The sequence below is a fragment of the Hippichthys cyanospilos genome, chromosome 21 (assembly GCF_059441005.1).
Source record: "Hippichthys cyanospilos isolate Australia breed blue-spotted pipefish chromosome 21, RoL_Hcya_1.0, whole genome shotgun sequence".
In the NCBI taxonomy this organism is placed as follows: Eukaryota; Metazoa; Chordata; class Actinopteri; order Syngnathiformes; family Syngnathidae; genus Hippichthys; species Hippichthys cyanospilos.
This window is the reverse complement of record NC_142389.1, coordinates 4,025,922-4,053,406: the sequence shown is the minus strand read 5'-3', so window position 1 is coordinate 4,053,406 and position 27,485 is coordinate 4,025,922. Positions and strand designations below refer to the sequence as shown.

At 39.7% G+C, this 27,485-nt stretch overlaps 1 protein-coding gene across 1 annotated transcript in view; it reads right to left on the bottom strand.

Annotated features, from left to right (window-relative positions):
- csmd2 (CUB and Sushi multiple domains 2) overlaps positions 1 to 27,485 on the bottom strand; it is a 178,832-nt gene that overhangs the window by 58,022 nt on the left and 93,325 nt on the right. The window contains exons 13-31 of the mRNA XM_088404647.1: positions 26,160 to 26,342; positions 24,856 to 25,046; positions 24,649 to 24,784; positions 22,542 to 22,736; positions 20,738 to 20,876; positions 18,269 to 18,456; positions 17,522 to 17,710; positions 16,508 to 16,624; positions 15,960 to 16,175; positions 15,695 to 15,883; positions 14,931 to 15,100; positions 14,689 to 14,845; positions 13,381 to 13,572; positions 11,831 to 11,957; positions 4,822 to 5,024; positions 4,491 to 4,682; positions 3,691 to 3,829; positions 3,282 to 3,469; positions 694 to 888 (exon numbers count right to left, since the gene is read on the bottom strand). Coding sequence (XP_088260773.1) covers positions 694 to 888; positions 3,282 to 3,469; positions 3,691 to 3,829; positions 4,491 to 4,682; positions 4,822 to 5,024; positions 11,831 to 11,957; positions 13,381 to 13,572; positions 14,689 to 14,845; positions 14,931 to 15,100; positions 15,695 to 15,883; positions 15,960 to 16,175; positions 16,508 to 16,624; positions 17,522 to 17,710; positions 18,269 to 18,456; positions 20,738 to 20,876; positions 22,542 to 22,736; positions 24,649 to 24,784; positions 24,856 to 25,046; positions 26,160 to 26,342 — 3,306 coding nt within the window. The remainder of the gene's footprint in view (positions 1 to 693; positions 889 to 3,281; positions 3,470 to 3,690; positions 3,830 to 4,490; positions 4,683 to 4,821; positions 5,025 to 11,830; positions 11,958 to 13,380; positions 13,573 to 14,688; positions 14,846 to 14,930; positions 15,101 to 15,694; positions 15,884 to 15,959; positions 16,176 to 16,507; positions 16,625 to 17,521; positions 17,711 to 18,268; positions 18,457 to 20,737; positions 20,877 to 22,541; positions 22,737 to 24,648; positions 24,785 to 24,855; positions 25,047 to 26,159; positions 26,343 to 27,485) is intronic.

The window sequence follows — 27,485 nt, the reverse complement described above, 5'->3', positions numbered from 1 at the left end:
TTTTCTTGTCTGATTGGGCTTTGGGTGTAAAATGTCACTCGTATTTGTCAGAGTGAAACGGATATGTGTTTTTGAAAGGCCGTTTTGGCTTTTCCGGGTTGAACGGCTGTTTGAGGGTGCAGCATTTGTCGAAAGATGTGCAAATATTGATCACAGTTGAAGATTTTGGACATTAGAGAATGCACCGTGGAATGTGGAGTCCCACAGGGTTCAATACTTGGTCCCATATTATTGAACATTTAAATGCTTCCTCTGTGGTATATTGTACCTATCGCTGTTGTTGGGCAAAATCGAAGTATCTCCAAAATTATGAGTTTTCAGGTGACCCAAAAATTTGTACAACTATTACCACTGCGTTGTGAAAGTTAGCAAACAAAAGTTAGCGAGCAATAATCAAAAATTTGTCAGTAATTTGTAACAGCAACAATGAACAAAAATGCCACAGAAATGTGAGGTTTTGGCATTATATTTCTTCTTATTCTGATAATAAATACATATGTTTGTCTCTTCCTATCAACAAAAACAATAATCGTAGGTTTTTCCTACTTTTCGGTGTACCATTACACCCCTTGTCACAACAAACCACACAAAGCGCCATCTTAAGTGTGTGTGTGTACCTAAGATAAATCTATAAGCATCGGTATGGAATGTGTGCATGTTTGCTAGAGCCTGTCTCCAGATGTCAGTGTTTACCAGTGCAGATGGGTTTGGGTTTGTTCCAGCTTGGCTTGCCATCTGCGCCCATGATGCATGTGAGGATTTGCTCTCCCTCTAGTGTGTAGCCACTGTCGCAGTGGTAGGTGACGACGGAGCCCAGCTTGAGTTCCGTCCCCACCCGCGAACCGTTGCGCACCGCGCCCGGCTCGAAGCAAGACTCCCTCGGGTTCTCTGTGAGGAAAGGGGTAACAAGGTGGAAAATCCGCCATGTTTAACAGTCAATGAAAGGATTGGACTCATGCTAGCTTCCTTTGGTAGCCTCCTACGCGTTTTTAGTAAATCTATCCCAGCGCTTGACTTTTCTCTCCGGCCCTTGACAGCACCGTCTCATCTATTCTAGCTGAAGGTATATGTATGTCTTTGGAGATAGACAGGCAACTGATTGAGAGTGGCAGTGGTCAGGGCCAAGGTCTGCTGACTGCATACAACCGCTTCTCTCGCACAACTTTGATGTGCATCCGAGCGGAGAAGACAATGCGTGTACACATGCGCACATAAGTCACCGCTTATAAGGGTGTGAGAAAGACGTATTGCTCAATCTGTTACATAAGGTGCAGAAGACCAGTTTGAGAGGCCGCAAGACTTCTCCGTATAATTCACACCCCCAGATCTCAGTCTTAAACACAATTCACTTCCAGCTCTGACTAACACCCCCCGTGTGTGCGTAAGCAAATCATGCCCGAGGCCCTGGCATGGATTCTGTTTCTTAGCGGGGATTCTGCTACAATTTCCTCTTGTTTCACCACCTGTGGTTCAGTTAGCTCCTCCTGTTGTGTATAATGAAGTTAATTCGATTCATTAAATCATATGTAAATCATTCACGTAACTTGGATCTCAACCGTTGGATTGTCCCCAAAGCAAATACTATTGGCATCCCTAACCGTCTACTGACGCAAATGTTATTATTAAGGCTATAAATCAATCCGGCAACAGTTGATAAAGAAGAAAAACGTCGTGTGTGCGTATGAACCCAAAAAAATAAGGATGAAATTTTGGAATAAGCATGTTTTAGAGAGCATTAGATTAAACTGCTAGGCTATCAATTAATTAAGACCACCTACTGTGTCGATGTCGTCTTCCCTTTTGGCCTCTTGGGTTTTGCTAACACAAAGGAAGTTTGCGAACTTGGACATTGTATCGCAGAAAAATGTCGTTTGCTAGCTTGGCGCTCGCAAGCTAGCGTGACATGGGCGCCATGGATGGCTTTAAAAGGTTACGAAAAGCGTATCTTTGCCGTTGTGGTTACTTCTCTCGCTTGCAAATATATGTAAACAGATTTTAAAGATGTAAGCTAAATGCTAAAAACATAGCATTTTTTCCGCTAATGCTACGAAAAAAATAGATTTCAAACAGATTTGCAAGTACTTTTGAAGCTACGTGAAAACACATTCAAACATACTTATAAATATGTGTGAATATTTCAATATTTATATTATTATACGTGCCAGTCAAAAATGTTGACTTTAAACTGGAAGTATGTCAAACACCTGCTTTATACATTTAGGAATAAAGGCATATCAGAGTTTGACATTATATCTAAAAAAATAAATAAAAACATATAAAAAAAAGACTATGTGATGTGATGTGAGCTGAAGTGAAAATGAGCCCAAAAGTGAATGAAGGCATTGGATGAGACAGACACAAGAGTTGCCATGCTTGTTTTGCTGCATGTCTGTTGATGTCAGAGCGCGTTATTCAAATGTCGTCCGGCCATGGAAGAATTTTGCCTACATATTTCCCCGGAGAGCCCCATCAGACACGAGCGGAGACATGGAAACAAAAAAGATTACTTGGTAAACACACTGACAGCACCTCGGGCAGATTTTGCAATTTTCAATTGCAGCCTGACCAAACACTGACTGGGCCTACTTCCTAACGATTTTCTACCATGCTGTTTTTTTTCTAAACTGGAGAGCTAATTCATATTTCATCTGTATATTGTTAAATCATAGAAGTGGCAAAACCGGGACTTTTAGGAGCCTCATACCGGGTCCAACTTCCTCACCGGGTGGCAGTACATTACGACCCATTTTATCGCATGTTGTAAATACGTAACTGGAGATGTGTTTGCCAGAAGAAAGGGAAATAAAATTATTGCCCAATCAAGAATAATAACAAAAAAAAAAAACATTTATGATATTCAAACAAGGGATAAAGGACCTACTGAGTGTGTTAATTTCGGAAAAACTTAGTTAATAAAAACTTTTGTTTATTTACAAACTGCAAAAGTTTCGCTCAGCGATGACATTTGTCCCCTGTCTATTAAATCATTCACCGCCGTTCACGATTATAGACGACAATAATTCATTTTACTGCGGGCACTTATCCAATTAAATAGTACGTAAAAAAAAAGCCAAGCTCTGAAACCGTAAAATCTTGTATGCACTGTTGTAAGCGAAGCAAACAACAAAAAAAGAGCTGAAGCACTACTTGCAGCCACCTTTTCGTCTTCTCGATTCATCGATTTAATCAGCCCCAAAGGAAGGCATTGATCAATAATTCCTTCCGAGGAATCCCGCTCACCCAAAACGAGTCCGAAAAATGAGAAGAAACAAAATGCAAACCTGTGTACTGAAGCACAAATCCATTGCTGCTGAGGGAGGCATCGCTCCGGAAGGCCAGGAAAAGCGTGTTGGAGCTGCTCTCGATCCGATCGGGAACATCTGTCCCATAGAAGCTCCCCAGCAACGGACTTAGCGAGTCTGGCCCGTCGTAGATATGTAAGAAGTCATAACTGGGTTCCAAACTGAACCTGGTTGAATGAGAGAGATCATAATACTTATATGAATAATTATATATATATATATATACCAAAAGAAAGAAAATTCCACTAATGTGCTCAGTTCTGCAACTTTTTATGCTAGATTCCTCATCCATAGCGCAGAACTGAATGCTAGAACTGTTTCTTGGTGTTATCAATGGCGCTATTGTGAGCCAGAATAATATTGACATTTAAAAGACGTTTAATCTTACTGGTTGAAGCTCAAAGCGATGACATAGTCTTCGGTGACGGTAACGGTCCAGTCGCACTCCCTCCCATGGGGATACGGTTCTGGATAATCCGGGGAAAGGATGAGCCCACTTGGGCCGCTCAGGTTGCCTCCGCACGGAGCTTGGAAGAGGCACAAATTCAAAAATTAAGTCAATCAGAAGATTAAACTGAAGTAATAAAACGTAATAAAGTTAGACCTTAAGGCGGTTGGGTTTGTTAAAAATCCCAAAATGGACATCTGTCAAAAATTAATATTTTCGCCAATAACTCAAAATAATCTCGGCAACATAAACCTGGTTTTGCAAAAATTATTGACCAAAATACAAAATTACATGTTTAAAAAGGTATGAGTAGAAAATGCGCACGTTGAAAAGATGAACGTGCCAAAACATGGCATTTTTCTTAAAATTAAGGATTCCAATTTGGCAACGTTGAAACTTCTGTCAATTTGGAAGCTCCTTTAATATATTGTACATCATCTTAAAATGTATTAAGTGTGCATTTATTCATATTTAGAATTTCATATACCAGTTGAGAACCACTGGTCTAGAATACTAAATACTCATTCATACTTGCCAATTTCAATTCAGCCTTTGAGGGAGTTTTGTGATCTAACCTTTACAGCAGGCAAACAAACAACAGAGGCTTTGTAGTAGTCGCCGTTATATGACAGCAGTCCAATCTTATGGAAGATGATGAAGTCTCGAAGTAGCTAATCATCCCTCTTATGTGATTATAAGCCACGGGTCAGGTCGCACGCTGCGCTTGAACCGCTTTGTACCTGTGCAAGTAGGTGGTTCTGGCTGCCAGAAGTAGCGGCCATTGATTTCAGTGCAGGTGATTCTGTTGGCACCCTGCAGGATGTAGCCGGGGTCACACTGAAAAACCACATGGTCCCCTGGTTCCCTGCTGTCACCGCTGCGGGTCCCATTAGTCGGCATGCCCGGGTCATTGCAAGAGGTGGCGGTAGACACTGAAGAATCAAAAAGGAACCCGACTGAGATGAAAGCGTCGCCGCTATAGAAATGCTAAGCTGGGAGAATTCATATTCTCTTCTTCCAGCAAAACTAGCAAAATCCTTTCATCGCAATCTGGAGAGTCGTGATCCTCACCGGAGAACTGCACCGCAAAGCCTTGCTTGCTTGTGAAGAAGTCCGTGGTGAATTGCAGGCTGATGGTGTTGAAGGTGCTGTGAGCATCCGGCGGCAACGCCGAGCCGCTCAATTCTCTTAGCAGCACCCCTCCATCTTGGGGCCCATCCCAAATCCGAAGCACGTCGTGGACCTCTTCGGTGTGGAAAACCAGGAAATGCAGACTGGTAAAAGACAAGACGCAAAGTTCATCTTAATAGTCGGGAAACAAAGGGAAAATCTTTCTGCTGTTACTTATACGGGACATTATAGCTACACCTACACAATCCAGTGAGAGCCATTACAAAAACAGAAACAGCTCTCAGTATAATGCAATGCGCTTGGACCAGCATCATACATAATGCAATAAAAAATAAAATAAAATCATGACGAGCAAAACAGTGCTTTGTTATCTCCATGAAGGATTATTTTTTTGACAAAACTACAGTATACTTTGTATAATTGTTAATATTGGAGCTGTCTGTATCAAATATTTATAGTCAGGATAGGAGAGTACCAATAGTGTTGGGCCAATACTTGTATTACTTGTAACAATATTGCAAACCTATCTGTTCATGAGTTTATGAACCAATTATTATTTTTTTACGCAATATAAGTCACATTTAATCATAAGGCAAATCTTCAATGAATGGCCTATTTTTAAACTGTTTTCATATATAAGGAGCACCACATTATAAGGTGCATCGAATAGAAGCTACAGTAATAGCGGGAGTATACTTTGTATAATTGTTAATATTGGAGCTGTCTGTATCAAATATTTATAGTCAGGATAGGAGAGTACCAATAGTATTGGGCCAATACTTGTATTACTTGAATTAACATTTCAGACCGATCTGTTCATGAGTTTATGAACCAATTATTACTTTTTTTCCGCAATATAAGGCACATTTAATCATAAGGCAAAGCTTCAATGAATGGTCTATTTTTAAACTGTTTTCATATATAAGGAGCACCACATTATAAGGTGCATAGAATAGAAGCTACTGTAATAGCGGGAGTTTTGTCATGCATCCACTACATGGAGCTGCACTAAAGTGAACAAAACAATTGTAGAAGTCAGTCAAACTTTGCAAACTGTTCGTTTTCGATTATTTGATATTGTTTCGTAAAAGAAACTGATCGTGTAACCTACCGAGCAACTTTTAAAAAGGTGACTCAGTCACAGGTCAGTCTGATTTCATTCGGGACAAATAAAGTAATTACAGTTGAAAGACTAAAATCAGAGAATTTGAACAGTTTCAAGATGAAAAATTTATATATATATATATATATATATATATATATATATATATATATATATATATATATATATATATTAGAGTTTGATACTATAAATGATTGTATATGAAAGTACACTGATCAATGCATCAAAAGTGTTTAAAATAACATCAAGAACCAAACCCTTAAAAGAAAAGGTTGAGAACCAAGCAGTGGGACAAACGCCATTTTAAATATAATCACCAACAGCAGACGCGGTGCATTCAATGGATGTTTTGCAGTGTCAGTCAAGTAGTTACTTGAGCCCCAACATTTAATTTTCAGCCTCTACATCAGAAAGATGTTGCTGTCAAAATATGTAGTCTTCACTTTCACCAAAGACAGCTATCATCCAGCTGGATGTTCCAAGCCGGCTCCATGTGAACGTGCGTGTTTGAGCGTGCAAAAAAGTAGGCCAGTCTCAATGCAGCGAATTCTCAACGCTCGCAGTCTTCAAGATGTTTTATGCAAACAGGCTGTCGATATTCCGTGTTCACACCTACTTAAGGATAAAAGTTGGATTTTTTTTTTCAGAATATATACAGCTTGTCAGTCTTGATAACAATCACTGCACCCCCGCGCTGACTCACTCCTTTGAAAAGAAATCAATAAACACAAAATAATAATAAAAAAAAAAAAGAGCTGTCCTGGGATGAGACGAGGAGGCGCAGGCAAATTATGTTGAGCTTGTCTGCTAGATGTAAATGAAATGCCAGTCAAGATGACACAATGCTCTACTGGGGTTATGCGGCATTTTGTGGAGAGGCGTCGCGTCAACAATTCCAAATATTATTAACTAGAATTAAACCAGCAGGAACGTCTGGTTCATGGCGAAGGCATTTGAATGCCGAATACACGACGTCATGCGAATGAAAAGATAGCAGGATTTCATGTAGCAAAATAAATAATCAATAATAATTGGATTTTAATGCTATGAGAGAAAAATATTTTCCAATGAAGAGAAAATTAAATGGAACATGAAGACAATTATTACTTGTAGTATGACTAATAATTTCACTAATTTACTAATTTTACTCATTTTATTAATTATTACTAATTGCAGTGTGGTGTTTTTATTTTGTTTAGCTGAGTAGGGATAAGCGTTGTCATTAGTCAAACAACCAGCCAATAATAAAGCAGATGATGTGATAAAATCGTTTCGACACCACTGCAAAAGGAGGTCCAAAGTTTAATATAACAAAAAATTCTAAATGCCACACATTTTTCTCATCATTTATGCCCTGCATAATCCAGTGTGGTGTGTGTGTGTGTGTGTGTATATATATATATATATATATATATATATATATATATATATATATATATATATATATATATATATATATATCGTGATTATTATTTTGGCCATAATATGCCCTAATATATATATATATATATATATATATATATATATATATATATATATATATATATATATATATGTATATATATATATATATATATATATATATAGTAAAAGTGTAATCCGGTATACTTTGCAAATTCAAAAGTACTCCATGCTTGCTTGAAAGTTGGGCTACTTAATAGTCCGGCATACCTTTTGTAAGAATACAAAGTGTAATTTTAAAATCATCCACAAAAACAAGCCCCCGCGGCACATAGGAGCTCCGCTGCGTCTTTGAGCTTCAAATGATGCATAGGAAAAACAGCAACCCGCTGATATGTTGACGTTTCGGAACAACTTCCTGCCGCGTTAGCATAATTGGTGTCAGAATCGGATTTCCGCGGCGTATGAGGCACGGGCGGCAGCCAGAGGCTATTCGGCGATGTTCTGCGAAGGCCAATACGGCACGTCGCCGATTTGTCAAGTTGCCATGGTTGTGAACTACACGTGAAACAAAAAATACACAAAAAGGAGATTGCATACGCGCACAAACGTAAGTAGCATTAAAGAAAATATTCAGGAAACACAGTAACATTAATGCCAACGCAGTTCAATAAAATAAAGGAATTATGACGCCACGGATACATCAATAACCGAGTAAAGCGCGTATCATTTTCCCTTTCTAATTGCACCCCGAATCTTAGCATTGACTGTGGACTGAGGCTGTTTACATTCTACCTCTACATCAGTAAAAAATGAATGCAGGTTGAGTGGCTCTCCACAAAAATAAGATTGGATGTGAATTAGAAAAGCATCTTGGGATGCTTGCTAGGACTAAAGAGAGAATAATCAAATAAAATGGGACTTCTTTGCTTGCCCTACAAAGCCATTTACGTGATTGAACTTGCTGATGCTTAAAGCCTAAAGGAAGAGACGTGGAGCTTATCAAATATTTTTATGAACAAACCAAGGGTGCAGAGTAACCTCAGACTATTAAAAAGGAAATATACAAATATATACACCGTATTTTTCGGACTATAAGCCGCAACTTTTTTGATCATGAGTCCTGCGGCTTATAGTCCAGTACGGCTTATCCGTGGCAAAAGATGTTTTTTGCTTAATTTTTGCTGCTGAGGTTTATATACCAGTGCGGCTTATAGTCCCGAAAATATGGTACGTTATTTCTACATATATATTTTCTTCTTGATTAATTAGGTTTATATAGATGTATTTATTTAAATATGCTATAATTTCAATTCCTAAGCCTAAGAAAACTCTAAAACTATTTAGGCTGAAAGCAACTACTCAAAACGGGTGGTTTTGTCCAAAGCAACTTCAAAAATCGTGTTGTTTTATACATATCTGTTTTATTTTTCACCCAACTGGGTTTAGAGTATATGTGCTTTTACAAAACATTTATTGTTTTCCTCCTTAGTTTAAATTTGTGCCCCACAGTAGTTTGACGTCCGAGGATTGCCCATGTCACGTGCGTTTACAGTCAACTCGTCTGTTTGACATGCAGGGAATCTTCACAGCATGTTTTTCCGCAATATACCTTTTTTATGAAAAAAAAAAACAAAACATGAAGCCTCCTGCTTAATGTAAATGTTTGCTCTGGACATACATAATGGGATGTACATCCCTCTGGAAGAAAAAAAAGATTTGTCATCCCATGTGCAAATGCTACATGAATAGAATACTTCATAATGAAGCCATATAGCGTTAGGGTTTCATCCTTCTCCTCTTGTCCACCTCTTAGTATGATAAAACAGGTCAATCAAGTGTCATGCGTTGACACGAAAAAGAAGAGATAGGGCAGGATGCAATTTATTGGCTCTCTTTTGATTCGGCGCGAACTGTTTTGTATTCATATGAGAGAAACAGAGAGAATTGGAGAGCGCCATGAATACAAAATAGTCAAGCTGCAATCGCAAATTCTATGGGGAGCCTCTCTAGGTGTGTGTGTGTGCAGATGATTAATTGTAGGACAATATACAAACATGTGTGAGTGTGGAAGGAGAATTAATAGATGTTAAGTCACTGTTAACTATAAACACGTTAAGAATGAGATGTAGCGAGTTTGATTAGCCAGTCTGGGTGGATCGGGTTGTAAATGAGATTCTAAGATTGGGGAGTTTAAAAAAAAAAGAAAAAAAAAAGCATAACTTCAGGACAAAATTATGCAGAATTTTGACCGTGTCCTTACTGATGGAATTTTAATGTTCCCATCTGTTTTATCGGATTATCTAATGGGGAATGGCGAACACATTGGCCTGTGTTTTATCGTTTACCTGTCTGGCTGGGCGATATGGCCTGAAAATGAAATATCAATTTTCACCAGTCATTTTGGATTATTAGGATTTTAATTGATTTAATAAACCCCAATAAACATTTATTTAATGGTTTGATTCGTTCGAAAAAATCACATGGAACCGATTTCACATCAGTTTTAACATACACTTAACATATTATTGCATGAATTATTCATTTCATGTCAAATGTACATGACACTGCCCAGCCATTGTATTGTTTGAATGCACATATTACTATATGCTTCGCAATTAAACCAAATAAAAAGCATCGTAGTCTCTATTTTGTCATTCCTAATAAATTATCCACCATGAACAAATTAACCCATAACATCGGTACTGCTAGATTAGAGGTGAAATAGTTACTCACTGATGCTTGTGTGTATAAAACGTGTCAAGGTGGTTGTAGAAGATAACTAAACCCTGTCCTGGTCATTCCAAGTCCAAAGATCTTTTAGAGGAGAAGCTATTTTGAAAAAGGCACCATATCATCTAAAGCTCGTCTCAAAAGGTTACCCAATAAGTTATTTTACTTAAGTTGGACAGGTGCCTTAGAATATAGGTAGTGAGAACCAGAACAATTTCTTCTCGATAGCGACTTAAGCAGACTTCTGTCAGATCTGTCAATAGCATGTGCATAATTTGCTTAAATGTCAAAACTAACGCATTCAATCCCCAAAACATATTTTTCGCATCTTTCATGAGTAAGTATTTCTTTGTTTGTTTGTTCTTTTCTTTATTTTATTTTCAAGTGTTAGCGTAAAGGAGGATCAGAATATGTCTGGACCTAAAAGAGTTAGGTAGTTAGTAACTGTAGTAAAGGTGTCTTGTAAACCGCTCTGAGCACATAAAACCGCACTCCAGAACCACCATGCTGTGAGAAGATGTTTGCAATCACACAGACAATATTTCGGAAACCAAAGGGTAAGACACTAAATTACACCTTCTTCCCCGATGACAGTAATCGACAAAATAGCTCACCGAAGGTCTGTTGCTTCAATGATAGTTTATTTCTTCGGTACTGTATCGTGATTTTCATCAGGATTCTCGTCTCCATCAAGTGAGAAAGCTTTTGAAAGGGACTTGATTTTCTCCCCGACCCAGAAATGTTTGCCTAGCGTGCTACCTTCATTTATGCCATTTGCCCATGAGGAACCCCTTGACGATTTCATGCATATTTTCCTCAATAATGAATTATGTGGGCAGGATCAAAGGCATGTACAGTATGTATGACACGGGAATGCCAAGGAACTGGAGGTAGCAAACTCACTAATGAATCGTAACGAATGCGATACAAGCCAATGCAAAAGCTACCTCAACATTATAGCAATATGCAATCGGTTCAACATAAATTAATATTTCCTGAGAATATGTAATAGCGTACACCTGCACAAACATCAGCTGCATTGTACGCAAGACAAAGTACCATGGTGAAATGAGTCGTATATTTATTTCACATGAAATAGGGTAATTATGTAATTCCGGTAAATATACCCTGACACTAACCACCGTCAATTACAAATGCATATTAATCTCTCTATACAACAGTATTATTGCATAGTTTCACAACATCATCTGTGGTAACCTTTTTGAAACCGAGAGCTACTTCTTTGGTACTAAGTAATACGAAGGGCTACCAGTTCATGTGAGGGTCCTCGTCATGTTAATGATTTCTCACAACAATTAAGAAACAGCTGTAGTAAATATGTAAATAAAGTGTAAGATGCAATGTATATGGAATATATGCTTAATCGTTCGTATCATTCCTAAAAAGTGTCGTTTTATCATTTGTAAACGATCCGCAGAACAGGTGGGCGCCACCTTGGTGACCCCTGATCTACACATATATAAAAACCCCTAGACAAGCAATCCAAGGTGGCATTCGCACCACCTAAAAGGAAGTCAACTACAGGCCAATATCAGCTCACAGGTGATTGATGAGCGTCCATGTGAGCGATGCGTAGCGGCGCACAAATGGAAGTACATTGAACGGAAGCCAAGAAGGTAATCAAACTAGTAGCAAGTCCGCCAAAGGAAAACAAAAGAGCATTGTTCAAACCTAATCGTGCTTCCTGGAGCGGCCTCGATGGTCCACACGCAGTGCAGGTTGTGTTCGTACGGCGCCGGGTACCCTGGGGACAGGATCCGACCGCTGGGCTCCTCTTTAATGGTGCCTCCGCATTCAGCTACAAAGAGAGGGAAACATTTGTGGGTTTAAAATTGCAAGCACTTTGTTCATATCACATCTGACAAGAGGAATACAATTGTTGTTCCTCTGACAGCATAATAGCTCCTTCAGACTGAACACAAATGGCGAATGAAGAATTATAACAATTATGATATGAGAACAGGACAATTCCACGGAAATGCAGCAGCCAAGCCATGATCGAGACGTAAAGACTGTAATAAAGAGGCCCCACGGTGATGCTAAGATAACGATATTCTCCTGAGACACAGCCTTTTCATTTGTGTCCACTGTGGTGGACATTTGTTTGGTGGACAAAAATGAATGTATATGAATATATAACAGTGAAGGAGCATTACACTGAGAGAGAAATACATGCTTATAAATTAGTTAATGCAATTAGATACGAATACCTTTTTGTATTTGTCTGTAATGTGTATCTATTTGTCTATATTTGGTACAAGCAGCCTCCACTTCAACCTGTGGGCCTGGAAGAGGGCTCCTCCCACATGTGGTCCCTTCTGAAGGTTTCTGATTTTCCCCAAATTGGGGTTTTTGAGTTTTTCCTTCCCTTTCTGGGAGCTTTGACAGGGGAGGCTGTTGTATACCTTACACCGGTCTCTGTATGACTTCTTTTTTCGAAAGAAGTCTCGACATGACCTCTTTTTATCTGTGAAGCCCTTTGAGACGTCGGTGATTCAGCGCTATATAAATAAAATTTGATTTGATTGAATTTGATTAGAGGCAGTCCTTGGTTGACCAACAAATTCCGTTATCACAATCAAAATCAACCCATTAATACCCCGAAATACCCCTTAAGTGTCTAAACAAATATCCAAATACACATCAGCGTCGTTTCACATCTTCATCTTTGTTTCCATTGTAATGGGTTACCCTTGGCTGAACCAGCATCGCTACACGATTCTGTTTTTCGGGGCCATGATGTGGAAAAAAAAAAGGGTAAAACCGGCGAGAATACCAAGAAAATTACGGAGCACAAATAGACACTCAACACTGATGGGCTCCTGGAGACAAAATGGCGGGCTAGACTCAAACGTTGTGAAGTCGAAACAGCGTAAATCGAGTACCGCATAACCGGAGGACTGCCTGTACTTTTCAAAAACAAACATATAGTAAACATAACCATGTCGCATTCTCAGATTTGTTTTCTGCGACTGGAAACAAAAGTTAGGTAAATGATGCACAATGTGAACTGTCTGTGAACCTAATTGAATGAAAACCGATTATGCATGCATGCTCGGCCTTAGCACTCTATTCCAGAGTGCACTAACGCCCAAAATCAAGCATTTTATAACCCCCGATCATGGAATTATAACCGGACCTTTGCCTGGGGATCAGCAGCTGCACATTTTGGCATCGCGAGACAAACATTTTCAAGCGGGACGAATGATGGTCATGCTCACCGACACAAAGTGGCAGAGGGCTGTCCCAAGCCCTCCTCTCCCCCCGCAGGCAAGTGAGCACTTCAGGGCCTTTCAGGGTGTAGCCTGGGTCACAGCTATACGAAACGGTGCTCCCTGCAAAATGGCCCTTGTCTTCTCTCTTGTAGCCAAATTGCGGGATGCCAGGATCTTCGCATTTCACTAGCTCAAAGCCTTTTGGGAGAAAAATAAAATAAAAAAGGAATAGGCAGAAGAAGATATGGAGGTCATTATGGAAGTTGAGTGTGTGGGATATGAAACATGACCAGAGTAAGTATCCTCGTGCGACATTATCTTCTAGCCTGGAGCAATCCATTTCCAAAGAGATGACACTATTTGTCACCTCGATACATGAGAAACGTGAAAAACATTAGGTGAGAACATTTATGTCTCAGGGTTTCTGCGGATATCAGCAAATATATTTTAATGCATTTTAATTTAGCTCTAATTGCAACTTACAGTAAAACAAATTTAATGCCTGTGTCCTATTGCATCCAAACACAAATAATGGCTATTGTACAGCGATAAATAATACATAAGTGTTTACCTAATACAAATGTGGTGAGAGGTTTGAGTTCACTGATCCAATTACAGCTATTGGAACTTAAAACAAATACAAATACAAGCTACAAAAATGAAATGAGGGTTGAGTGAAATTTTCTGCCACTAAGGTGACATTTGCATTTTATGTTGTAACTTGGAGACAGGTACAGTGCATTTTTCTTTTCAAATTGAGAGCAAATTTAGTAGAATATGACACGTGAACTCCCTCTCGCTGATTGTTAATTATAGCTAGTCACAAGCCCTCACCAATATAGAATAGAATAAAAACAATCACGCTGGTAAATAATATGTTAGGGGAGAAAAGGAGAGAGATTTGTCATGCAAACAAGTGGGAAACATTGCCCCTGGTGGTAGGATGACAAAGTGCTTGATTTGACATATGCGGTAGCTGGCTTTTTAAATGTTGTTATCGCTAACGATCAGCTAAATTCATCGTGGCAGCCAATATTGTGATTAATTCCGAAATTCAATTAATTATGCAGCCCTAGAGGATATCATTATCTTATTGGAGCTACCCTGTTAAGTCCTTGTGTCCTCAGTAGAGGACATCTTGTCCTTTCCAATGATGTCTCGTGCTTAGCTGGGATGCAATGAACTTTGCTGTCTTTCTGAGACCAAATGGACACACCAGTGGACACAAACGAATGAGCTATTTTCTTTATTCCATACGACATTTTCTTCACCTCTAGAAACGCATTTGAATGTGAACGAGAGATTGTTACTCACTAGTGAAGTGTAGCTCAAAGCCTTTACTGGTATTATCGTCATTGGTGATAAACTCCAGCCACATGGAGCTGGAGGTGGAGTTGAGGGTTGTGTCGAGCATTTCATTGCCTGAGAACACTCCAAGCAGACGAGCCGAATTGCTGCTGCCATCAAACACCTGAAAAACGACCGAAACGGGGAGGGGCGAATCTTTATTCGGATGATCTGCGCTACGAGGGAGGAAACTCCTTCCAGACCCTCACTTTGAGTTTATCGTCCTCCTCCAGTCGGAAGTCTCGCGCCCGGAGCTGAATGCCTTTCCCCGGCTGCGTCTGGATGGAGTAGATGCACTCGTGGTTGTTACCATAGTAACCCGGGTAGTTGGGTGAGAGAAGCACCCCTTGCATGCCAGTCACGGAGGAGCCGCATTCAGCTAGAGAGAAAGAGAGGCGATGGGGAGAGCGCCAGGACGGCGGAAAGGGGAAGGTGATGATTTTTGTGAGAGGAGAGGACACGTCAACCGCTATGTGAGTGGAACTCAGCACATACTGGAAGGATGTATTCTCTCATGCATAGGGAAAGGAGTGGAGCTGGATGAGATGAGGAATTCGGTCGGAGGCTCTGATGGAATGCTGAGAGGAGCATCAACATAATCGCTGTGCAATCTGATTATTAACACTCATTTGAGCTGAAAAACCTCACATTTCTAGTCCAATCGTAGATAAAAGGAAAGAATGCAAGAATTGGGTTTTGAATCATTTCAAGAGTGATGATACATCTGAGAATTAGTCCAATGCTGATGTCGGAAAAGTTCCAGGACACCACCATTAACGTCTACAAAGAGATCCTCCTGACTTTATTTCCTTCAACGTATGAGAAGAAGTGAGACTTCACTTCCTGGCTCACAAAAACGTGCGTTATTGAACCAGATATTTTTTACAGTGTGATAATGGCATTTTGTAGCGCCACAACAATGTAAAGATGCGAGGGGATGACGGAATCTAAAATAAAGTACGTGAGCACCTACCAACACACCTTGGCAGAGGGGAGCTCCAGACCCGCCTCCTGCCACCTAAGCACACCACTCTCGCAGGACCTTCGAGTCTGTAACCTGGGAAACAGGAAAAGATGAGAGCATCTCCCACTCCGTATTGGAGGCCCTTCCTGGTACTGTAGGGCGGGATTCCTGGATCTTCACATGGTTCCAGATCATATTCTGGAAAAACACACAAAAAGGTCAACACAGAGGCACCTACAGAAAAAGATATATATATATATGAAGTCACATTCACCTGTGAATGTGATGTTAAATCCCTCGTAGGAAACGGAGAAGTCCGACAGGAAGCGAATCTGAGCCGTGTAGTTCCCAAATAGCCCAGCGCTCAGAGGTGGAGGCAAGGTGGAGCCGGTCAGCCTCCAGAGCGGCTGTGAGAAGCTTCCATTCTCCGTCACCAACAAGTGGTCGTGAGGGCTCTCCAGATGGAATGTGTGGAAGTTAAACTGGACCCCTTAAGACGCATGAAAAAAAAAAAGTCTTTGTTTGTGTTTGACTTTACCGTGAGCAGATTCCGCATGAGCAGATTCTCCAATGGATTTTTTTCTTTTTAAATGATAGCCACCAGCATGAAAAAAAAAAAAAAATTCTGTTCTACCGGTGACATGACTGCTGAGCCATCCCCGGGCGCCGTAGCCTTAGGCCAGCCTATCAGTACCGCTCCCTTACATAATGACAGCTTGTTCGGCGACGCATAAAGGCCACTTAAGATGGGAGGTAGATGACATTGTAAAGTAAATGGATTCTGACTGCTCCAACATGTCGACACGGAATTCGCCCGCTCACCTTTGCCATGGGAGGTCTCGATGATCCAAGTGCAGTTGAGGTTGTGCGGGTAAAAGTCCGGGAAGCCGGGAGAAAGGATGGTGCCAAAGTTGCCCTGGATGTAACCCCCGCACAGCGCTGGTGTCGAGAAGAGAACGCGCACGGTGAAGAGGAATGAAAACGGACAGGTAGGTGGTAAAAAAAAAAACGAGCAAGGTAGATGAACGTTAAAAATTGCAAGTGCAATAAAAGACGGACCAACAAAATACCTGCATACAGGCAGAATACATGCTCTGAATATATTTCATTTTCTTAATACGTTTCTCAATGCATGAATAAAAGATCCACTTCCCGAATCCAAAAACATCTCAGTGGCAAGGGCTCTCTCGCATAAACATTAGCATTTAAGGATGGCACAAAACTGCTGAATAACACAACTCATTTAGTGCATTTTTTTACAAAAACGATACTATAGTTTTTCTGCATTACATCCATATATATATATATATATATATATATATATATATATATATATATATATATATATATATATATATATATATATATATATATATATACCGTAGTTTCCGCACTATAAGGCGCACCAGATTATAAGGCGTCCCCTCAATTAATGACATATTTTAAAACTTTTTCCACATATAAGGTGCACCGGTTTATAAGGCGCACCCTCATTTAATGACATATTTTAAAACTTTTTCTATATATAAGGTGCACCGGATTATAAGGTGCACCCTCAATAAATTACATATTTTTAAACTTTTTCAATCACAATATAGTAATACTCAAAGTAAAAACAATAATAACTCAAATAATAACTCTAAACTCTCAATAGCATAATAACTCAATCCCAATCTCAATATCGATCCATATACTGTATAAGGCGCACCCAATTATAAGGTGCACCATCAGCTTTTTAAAAAATATACAGCTTTTAGGTGCGCCTTATAGTGCGGTATATATATATATATATATATATATATATATATATATATATGGTGACATTCTGGAGCATACCATCGCAGCTGGGCAGTGGGCGGCTCCATTGAAAATTGGGTTCACATTCCAGAGGTTCTGGATCGCTGAGCGTATAGCCGGCGTCACAGCTAAATGTCACCAGAGCGCCCACGTAGAAGTCATTTCCGTGCCGCAGTCCGTTGACGGGTATGCCCGGATCCACGCAGTGATCCGACTGCAGCTGCAAGGCTGCAGAGCAAAGGTGCAAAAGAGCAAAAAATAATAATACAATCAAATATTGAGACAACTGGGCTCGTTCGCTTGATATGATTAGGTCAATCAGGGGGCAAAGAATATTTCAACGCAGCATTTTTTTTTCAAGAAGCCCTGATTAAGTATTTAACAGAGCATCCTTTTTCGACAAACGAATGGGAAGTTTTAGTCCTCTCTTCCACTCCGCATGTTTCCGCACAAGCTGGGCTCAAAGTAAATTATTCATGATTTGCAAAGATTTACCTACAGAGGACTGCAAAGGGAGATTGCTGTGAGCCCAACACGATGAAATTAAGAGAATCTGGTGGCCAATTGCGGAAGTGTAGAAGAGTATATTTGACTGATTTATCAGATCGTGTACTTTGCTAACTCTTCCGACAGGAACTTCTTGGTGTATTTAACAACCCGGGGACTATGTTCACCTCTTACTGCGGCTGGGATCTAATTTGGGTTCGCCTAAGGCAAATGAGGTCCTCTCAGGGTTCATATGATGTTAAGGCGTCAACTTTTTACCCTAAGTTTAACAGTTCTTACTTTCGTAGCGGATACGGAAGCCGATGTCAGAGTGACTTTTGTCAGTGGAGAAGAGAAGATAGAGGAAACTGGAGGTGCTGATGAGGAACTGAGGAACTTGAGTGCCCTGGTAACTTCCGATCAGAGGCGATGAGGGGAAACGGCCGTCACGGACCTCAAGGACATCGTAGTTGACCTCGGTGCGGAACCTGAGGGTGAGGAAATGGCTTTTAAAATCTCAGAAAAACGTTTGAGTCAAGAACGCTTTTTAAAATAAATAAAAGTGACAAAAATGCCATGCCCATCTAATTGATCTTTCTAACTGAAAGAAACTTCATTTGCAAAACAATAATCAAACTAAAATGTCCTCTTTTAAATCATAAAAGAAACCTCTTTTAAAAAAGAAATAACTTATTATTAATAAATATTTTTTCCCACAAAAAGTAATAAATATATTGTCAGAACTGTTCTAAAAAATACTAATTACAAGTAATTATCTGTCCACAGAAAAATATCAAACATAAAACATCCTGTTTTGGGATTAGAATAGAGATCTGTTCACAAAAATAAATCATTATCTTAATTATTAATACACATTTGCCCCCCCCTCCCCCCCGCCCAAAAAAATAAAAGAATCTCAAGAAGAAATAATTACGAATAAATATTTGTCCACAGAAAAATATTCAACTTTTGGAATCGTAGTAGAGAAGTGTCCTAAAAAATAAAGCATTCTTTTGACAGGTAACGAGAGGTCGCACATGACAAATTGGGCCAAACCATTTGACAAGTATGGGGGAGAATCTGGCTTATTACAATAATAAAAATTGAAAATTGAAAATTGAAATAACCTACTGAGCATAAGGAAAAGGATAAGAGTGGATAAGAATGTTGGAAAAAAGACCCTATAAAAGTGTGTAGTTTCTATTATTCTCCGGTAGGCTCGGGTTGAATAAATCCAGTTTTATCCACGCGAATATATAAACTACCAATCAAAATCATTTTTTGAGTGAATATTAAAAAGAGCTTGAAAGCATCTGTCTAAAAATACGTACTGTAAGCAGTCATATAAGCTTGATTTGGAAAAATAAAGCAGCTGGAAGAGTTGAATTATTCACAATTTTCCGATTGACTTTACGGTATTTGGCATGTTTCCCTGAGTGTGCGTGCGACTCTGCGTGCGCACATCGCCGAGCTTTTGCAAGTCGAGGCACTTCATCTTCAAAAGATCCGAATAAATTGCTCTGACTCGGAGCTGTGTTATCTAAATGAAGTGTTTTGTGATATTTTATTGATGCAACATAAAAATGATAGACGAACAAACATTTATGTTGGATTCATTTTTCATGGCGTGCTATCAAGGCGAGGGATGAGGACATGAGGACGAGCCTTGGCGAATGTTGCGTTTGATCCGACAACTCCCCGTCTCACTCTCGCACACTGTCGCTGTCTCTCACTCTCACACACGACCATCGCGGAGGATTACATCCCCCATCTTTGCCGCGTCCCCTGATAGATACTTGCATAGAAAATGCATGCACGACTACTTGCGTGTCTTGACAGGCTTCTTTGTGTGCATGCGGATTCCTGTTAGTGTAACCGTTCCTCGGGGGTCGAGTATAATATAAAGGATCAAATACTTAGGAGGGCTTTTTCAATAAAACATGCTGTCCTAGTTGAGGGTGGTATATATTAACAGGCATATGTGACTGAGTTTCCAATATTTTTTTTTTTTTTTGCTGGTCTGTTATTTCCATCTTTCTGTCATCGTCAGTCCGTCATTTTTGTAAAATTACCGTATTTTCCGCACTATAAGGCGCACCGGATTATAAGGCGCACCCTCAATTAATGACATGTCTTAAATTTTTTTCCATATACAAGGCGCACCGGATTATAAGGCGCACCCTCAATTAATGAAACATTTGAAAACTTTTTCAATCACAATATAGTAATACTCAAAGTAAAAACAATAATAACTCAAATAATAACTCTAAACTCTCAATAGCATAATAACTCAATGTCAATATGACCAACCTTGTTAAAATGTAAACACACAAAAGAAACAGGTAAAGCTACTTATTCCCCATCTATGAATCCCAATCGCAAAATTGATCCATATATAAGGCGCACCTGATTTTAAGGCGCACTATCAGCTTTTTTAAAAAAATAAGGCTTTTAGGTGCGCCTTGTAGTGTGGAAAATATGGTATATAATAATAATAATAATAATATAATAAAACATGTCATCCTAGTTGAGGGTGTTATACATTAACGTGCACATGTGACTGACTTTCCCCTATTTTTTTCAATGCATTGACTCATACATGCAAATACATTGAAACATACTTAAGTATGTTTGAACAAGTTAGCAAATACGTAGTAACAAATCTCAAGTGTTTACTACGCGTTGTCAGTTCCACAATTCACTAGGAAATAATAAGCTAGGAATAAAACAAAAGATGAAATGTCAAGGTCCGCTATATAGGAGACTCACTTGTCAAAGATGATCTTGATGGGGTAGCCTGGAGGAGCTTCAATGATCCATTCACAGTTAAGAGCCTCCTTATAAAGTTCCGGCCAGCCGGGAGAGAGGATGATCCCACTGGGAGCTTTCAGTTCTCCTCCACAGGGGGCTAGAAGAAGAAGAAAAAAAAAAAGACAAGCCCAAGCAGATTGCCGTGGAATCAGGTACACTACGTCTTTGCCAGATGACATACGACAAGGTCCATAGATGAGCCCATGCATCAAATCCCAGCTCATCCCATTTCTTTTACTGCAAATGTAAATCGGCGATAGTTCACTTGAAGGTTAACAATTTCTCTCCGGAATGTAACCCTATTAAATGTATTCCTATATCACAGGTGCAGGTGTGACACATCCACGTGTTTGCATATGTCCCCGTCCTTAAATAAGTCTGCAAATGCTCCTCACCAGAATCAATCAGAGAACAGTACTCCATTCTCTAAGATGCTGACACTTCCTGTCTCACTGCTCGTCCATAATCACGGCGCGAGAAAACAGGCGATACTGCGGTTTTAGAAATAAAGTTTTTTAAACAGTCGCCCTAATATGGTGAAGGACATCTATATAATTCATACGATGATCGAGGTCCACTAGGGAAAGTATAGCTCCTCCGGTACTCAGATGGGAAGTTCCATGATTTAATAATGCACTCTCCTTTGTGTGTTATGAATCGTGAACATTATCGAGTTTGAGCCTCTTCGGTATTCTCACGCTTGACTGATTAACACTCCAACTCTGCTACACTCAGAGACACTCGAAAAATAAAAAAAAGAAAGAAAACAAGATCAAATGGCTTGCTGTAATATTCTCGAAATTCTGCAGCGGTGGCTTTACTAGCTGGGAACATACTGTACAGTATTTTTTTCCGAATATGAGGCGCGTTGATAATCATGTTCATTAAATTAATAAATGAATGTACAGTCTAATAATCAGGGGTGCCATTTACCCCATTGTGACATTTTTCAGAAATTTCCCCAAATAAAACAATTATTTGCGACAAATACAGCAATTACGGTAAGTATGAGAAGATTTATTGGGAGGATAAACATAAAGACTATGGTACTTTGCCATGTACAGCGGAACCTCTAGATATGAATTTGTATCCTGAATCATTAGATCCACTTATAGTGAATCACATTTCACATGTAAATTGTATAATTTGTTCAAAGCTCAAAATACAGACCATGTTAAATTTTACAATATTGTATCTTCTTGTATTTGGAACCTCTAGATATGAATTTGTATCCTGAATCATTAGGATCCACTTATAGTGAATCACATTTCACATGTAAATTGCATAATTTGTTCAAAGCTCAAAATACACGCCATGTTAAATTCTTTAATATTGTACTTTATTTTCTTGTATTCGAAACCTATATTAAAGTATATCGTAATTCAATGTGTTTTTGTAAATACGAGAATTTTTAGAATAGAATTCTTACCTTTACATCGTACAACCGCATTGTCCCACACGACATTTGCGTTCTTGACTGATTTAATGTCACGATGGTCCGGCGCCAATTCACCATGTTGAATTTGCCAAAAACGCCCTCTCACTACCCTGCTACTACTACTTTAACGTCACAACGATGTTTTATAAACTAACCGGACTCCATAATCCGACTTCTGACAATGGTGTAACTACCATTGACCAAATTTATAACACTTTAAAATCAACTCATTAAAATCAGATGTTCCATACTTGTACTTCGGCATCGTAAACCTTCAAGTTCAATGTCTTCTCAATAACAGAATTTCGATCTTATAAATCTCACCTTCACATCGTGGAACCGCATTGTCCCACACCACGTTGCCGTCTTTGAGGATGCAGGACACGGTTTGTGAGCCATGCGTCTTCACAAATCCCTCCTCACACAGAAATGAGATGGAACTCCCCAGCTGAAGACTTTCACCAAAGCGCTTCCCGTTCACCGGGACTCCTGGATCGGGACACTCATTGTGGCGGAACGCTAAAATAAGAGAAGAACATATTGGTTGATGATGTTGCAAAAGTCCCGTCTCCAAATAAAGATTTGCTGTGATGTTTTGAAATAAATCCGAGCAGACCCAGTATGTTAACCAGAGATACAAGCAGTCAGTAAAATCAAAACCCCGGAACAAAGGCAAGTCAAGCGATACATCACCTTGGACTACTTCCACACTAACTCTTCGACAAACACACAGCTAGGTGACACGTAGGTGTTGATGAATCCCCCACATGGATCCATTGAACCCAAACAGAGTGTGAGCCACACATCATCCATCACGCTGTTATTTATTAACACACCTAAAATGGTCTCATAGCAGTTTGCCGCTTCCTTAATTAACGTGAATGATGGGAGAAAAAAAAAAGGAAAATGTCTTGTAGTCAGCCGACATTGTCCTCTGGAACTAAGCGGCACCTTCAATTGACAGCTCCTGTCACCAGCCGGTATTAGTTATATATTCACCCCTTACAACTTTCTCATTATAATGCAGGAGCCGCCATGTGCTTCTCACAATGGCGTTCCATTGGGGATCCCTTTCTGGGAAGGCTGATTTGTGTTCCTTTTGTTAAGGTCAGAATGCTTTTGAAATGATTGTTAGGAAATATACAGTAACTTTAAATCTTATAATCAACATCGAGCAGATGCTTTGCGCGTCGTAAAATTGAACGGTAAGGCCCTCCGCACACCAACCCGACGATGCGAGCCCCCGGCAACGTCGGCCAATTACGTCGGCAGATCGGCATGGACGGCGATAGTCACTGTTCCTTCTGTGGTGTACGTTTCATAAAATGTATCGATGCATGCTTGATGTCACCTCCGTCGCTTTATACATTTATCCGTTTTTTATAGCCGCTTATCCTCACAAAGGTCGCAGGCTTGCTGGTGCCTATCCTAGCTGACTTTGAGTGGATTTATATGCAAATAAACAGACCGCTATCAATTTCACTCAAGATGGATCTCCTGCCAAGGTTGGGATGTTTAAAAATGAGAGAAATTATGCTGTTCTCCATGAAGGTAAGGCATGACCGTGTTCGTCACTTCCGGTTCTCGTCTCGTCTTGTGAGCTAATTGGCTAGCTAAACAGACACTCAGAGTGAAGATTATGCCGACCGCCCCCACCAGATTATCGGCCTGGAACCCTTTTCCAACACCCTGTGATAAACTTCCGGGTTCCGATGGTGTTTCCAAACACCAATCTGACGCCGCACGATGAATTTCGACCACCGACGTGGGATTGGTGTGTCGAAGACAAAGCCAAATTGGAAGAATAATGGGCAGGTTTTCATTGAGACGTCAGATGAATGAAAATGACATGATGTGACAAAACTGACATATTTTTACAACATGGCCAAAAATCCCATGACTAGTATATTTTATTTTCAAGATTGTACCGTATTTTGTTATTCAATGTTTCGCCGCATCACTCACTCACTTGCATATATTCAATAACTGCAACGAACTTGGAGAAGAAAAAAAAAACATCCCTATGGTACAGTATATCCATAAAACAGGTTTACCAGCGTGGACAAAACCCATCTGGAAATTTCCTCAGAAGTCAGCAGAGACCCAGAATAGGATATAATGAGCACTACCGCAATGTGTTTGTCAGCTACGGATGCTTTCTCTTTGTTCGAGATTTATTTAGATGTCAAGCCTCTGTATAGACAAAAAAACAGGGAGTTTGTCATTTCCTTGGAGTCAATTGCGGTGTGAGTGTGGAAAACCGATCTCGCATATATATGGGGAGGTTTGAGGGAGATATGTGTCCCATTGTTATGGCGCTTGACTGATGAGCTTCTTTTACGATACATTCACAAAATACGTACACCGTTTAGAAAGCAAAATATGAATTCCGGCCAGGCTTTAATACGCTCGATCATCCTTTGATACTTACTCGTAAAAGTGATATTAAAGCCCCGGTTTGTGTACGTGTGGTCGGTCAAGAACTCCAGCCGGGCCACGTGGGCGCTGGTGGTAATGGGAGGTGGGATAACGTCACCGGAGAAGGTGCCCAGAATGGGAGACTCAGCCTGACAAGAGACCAAATGAAAAGGTGTAAAAACAAGCATTAAAATATTGGACAGTTAGGAGTTGGAATTACCTTCCCTCCATCCTTAATGGAAAGGAAGTCAAATTGTTTCTCCATGCTCAGATCGTTGAAGGCCAAATTAATTCGGCTCTCCGGGTTGGTGATGATCAGCCAAACGCAGTGCATGTTGTTGCCATATTCCTGTGGGTAGTTTGGGGACAACAGCACCCCTGAGGGGGTGGTGAAGTTGAAGAAACAGGAAACTGCAGAGTGAAGTGAGGAAAAAAAAAAATCAAACCTAGGAAGCTGGAAAGCGTAATAACATTAGTTGAGATATATTCCATTCAGTCCGTAATAATTTCTGTATTAAAAAGGTAAGTGGACTGAAATGAAAGCATAATTTCATTCGGTGGATGCTATGAAGGTCATTTGCTAAAGTAGAAGGCAATTCAACTGTTTTAATCATTTAATTAGGATTTCACACACAAATGTGGAAGTGACAGATGTGGAAAAAAACGTTTTTGGTATTGAAGTGAAAAATTACAGAACCTTTTTGGATGCTGGGAAGGGAAAGTTGAGATCTTAAGAAAATTTTGAAATTTGCCTCAACAACTCCAATCTAATCTCCATAACAAATGCCTGGTATTTATACTACAAATATATTCAAACAAGTTTATATTGGCATTTCCACACGTCTGTAATTTCACTATGTGTACATAAAACATGAATATTTGGACATCGACACCAAAGTGTGATGAGAAGAGATGTTGCCACAGAAACCGCATTTGCGAAAGTCTGCAAAGGAAAGAAAATCTTCTATGGCATAAATGCCAACAGTGTGCTGCCTAAAATAGCAAGTGCGCTGGTGAAAATGAGGATCCGTCACTGTTAATTTGGGTAATTTCAAAACGGCGCCCTTGCTGCATTCACTTCAGAAAGTTCGGGCTGTAAACAAGACGTTGCGAAGCTAATTTTATCGACATTGTCACTGCTGTGAGGCAATTAAAAACAACAACAACAAAAACAAAACACAAATATATATGTATATATATATGATGAATTAAACCATGTGTTTGTTTCCTCAAATTAGTTTACAAATCTTATCTCCACAACACAGATTGTCCACCAAACTATCATCAGCGATACAAAAAAAAAAGAGAATAATTTGCTTGGTCAGCCTTTTGTTCCCTGATTCCCATCTGTTTGACGTTCTTTGTGATAATTAGAAAATAAACCATCATACTGTTTCCAAACCGGCTCTCGGAAAACCGCGCAGCTATTCCGACCATTTATTATGCAACAACCTTGCTCTCGTTTGCACCCGTCATACATATTAATGTGCACAAACTCATTGTGTTCATGCGCGAGGAACTTACAAACGCAGCTGGGTTTCTTGGCCGACCACTGGTTGTTCTTCTGGCAGGTGATGTTTTTCTTGCCCACCAGCTCGAAGGCAGGCAAACACTCAAAGTACAGCCTGTCCCCGTGACGGAAACCCGTCCCCTCTCGTTTACCGTACGCGGGGATGCCGGGGTCACCGCAGCTGCCTTGCTCAATTTCTGGTGGGAAAATTAACCCAAAAAAATCAAGGTGAATTGAATACTGACTCAATCGAGCGACAGAACTCTGATATTCAAGAGACAGCATGTACGCATGCGGTATTCGTTTGACATGTTGAATCTGTGCATTGAATGCATAATCGCCGATGGTCTAGAAAATTTGCCTGGAGCTTTGGAGGGACATTGACATTTTGCTAAGATGGGACACCGCGCGTGTTCTGCCTCAATGATCGAAACTCACGTGACTCATGTATCTTATTAGCAAGAAAAAAAAGCGGTTTTCAAATCGGGTACCCCTATTGGTAAGTGAATGGAGTAAGATCACAGTAAAATACTCATATTCGTATCCGTAATAGTTAAAGCTTGTGAGTATGAGTCTTTTCTTTTTCTTGTGAGCACACAACCGGTGAAGGTTTTCTTTCATTTTTTTCTTGACTATCAACCAAAAATGCATGTGCTTGGATTTTTTTTTTTGTGACGACCAAGCTAAATCTTGTGAGCGCAAAGAAACGCCTATTTCTACAACTACGAAAAAAAACAGGGTATACGAAATAAAACGGAGAGTACTAAAGACATTTTTTAGATAATCACGTATTAAAGCAGCGCTTCTCAAATAGTGGGGTGGGCCCCCTGGGGGGACGCGGATGATCCCAGGAAAAAGGCTTTGTTTTTGTCATGTGGAATTTAATTGCAATAAAGTAATAATTTTCATCATTTTATTTTAGTTTCAGGCACTTTGGTGCATTTGCTTCTTTTTTTTCCGTTTTAGACTAAGCTGTAACCCGTATAAACACGATAAAAATAATTAACAGTTGTTGAAAGTTGATTTATATTGCGTTTTTCTGTTTTTAATGTTAAATGTGTAGGTATACTTAAACAATTTTTATCAATAATAATCTTAGTTATATTCAGTGCATCGACTGGGGGGGAGGCGCGAAAAGTTTTTTTCTTTTCTAGAGGGTGCCTGGCAAAATATAGTTGAGAAACACTGTATTAAAGGCATTGATAACTTTACATAATTACATACGAAAGTAATTAGGTACTCAAGTAATGGATTACTTTGAGATTAGCATTTGAATAGTTTAAGTATTCAAGTCTAAGAGGAATAGATTACTTTAGGTACTGTAAAGTAATGAATTAGCA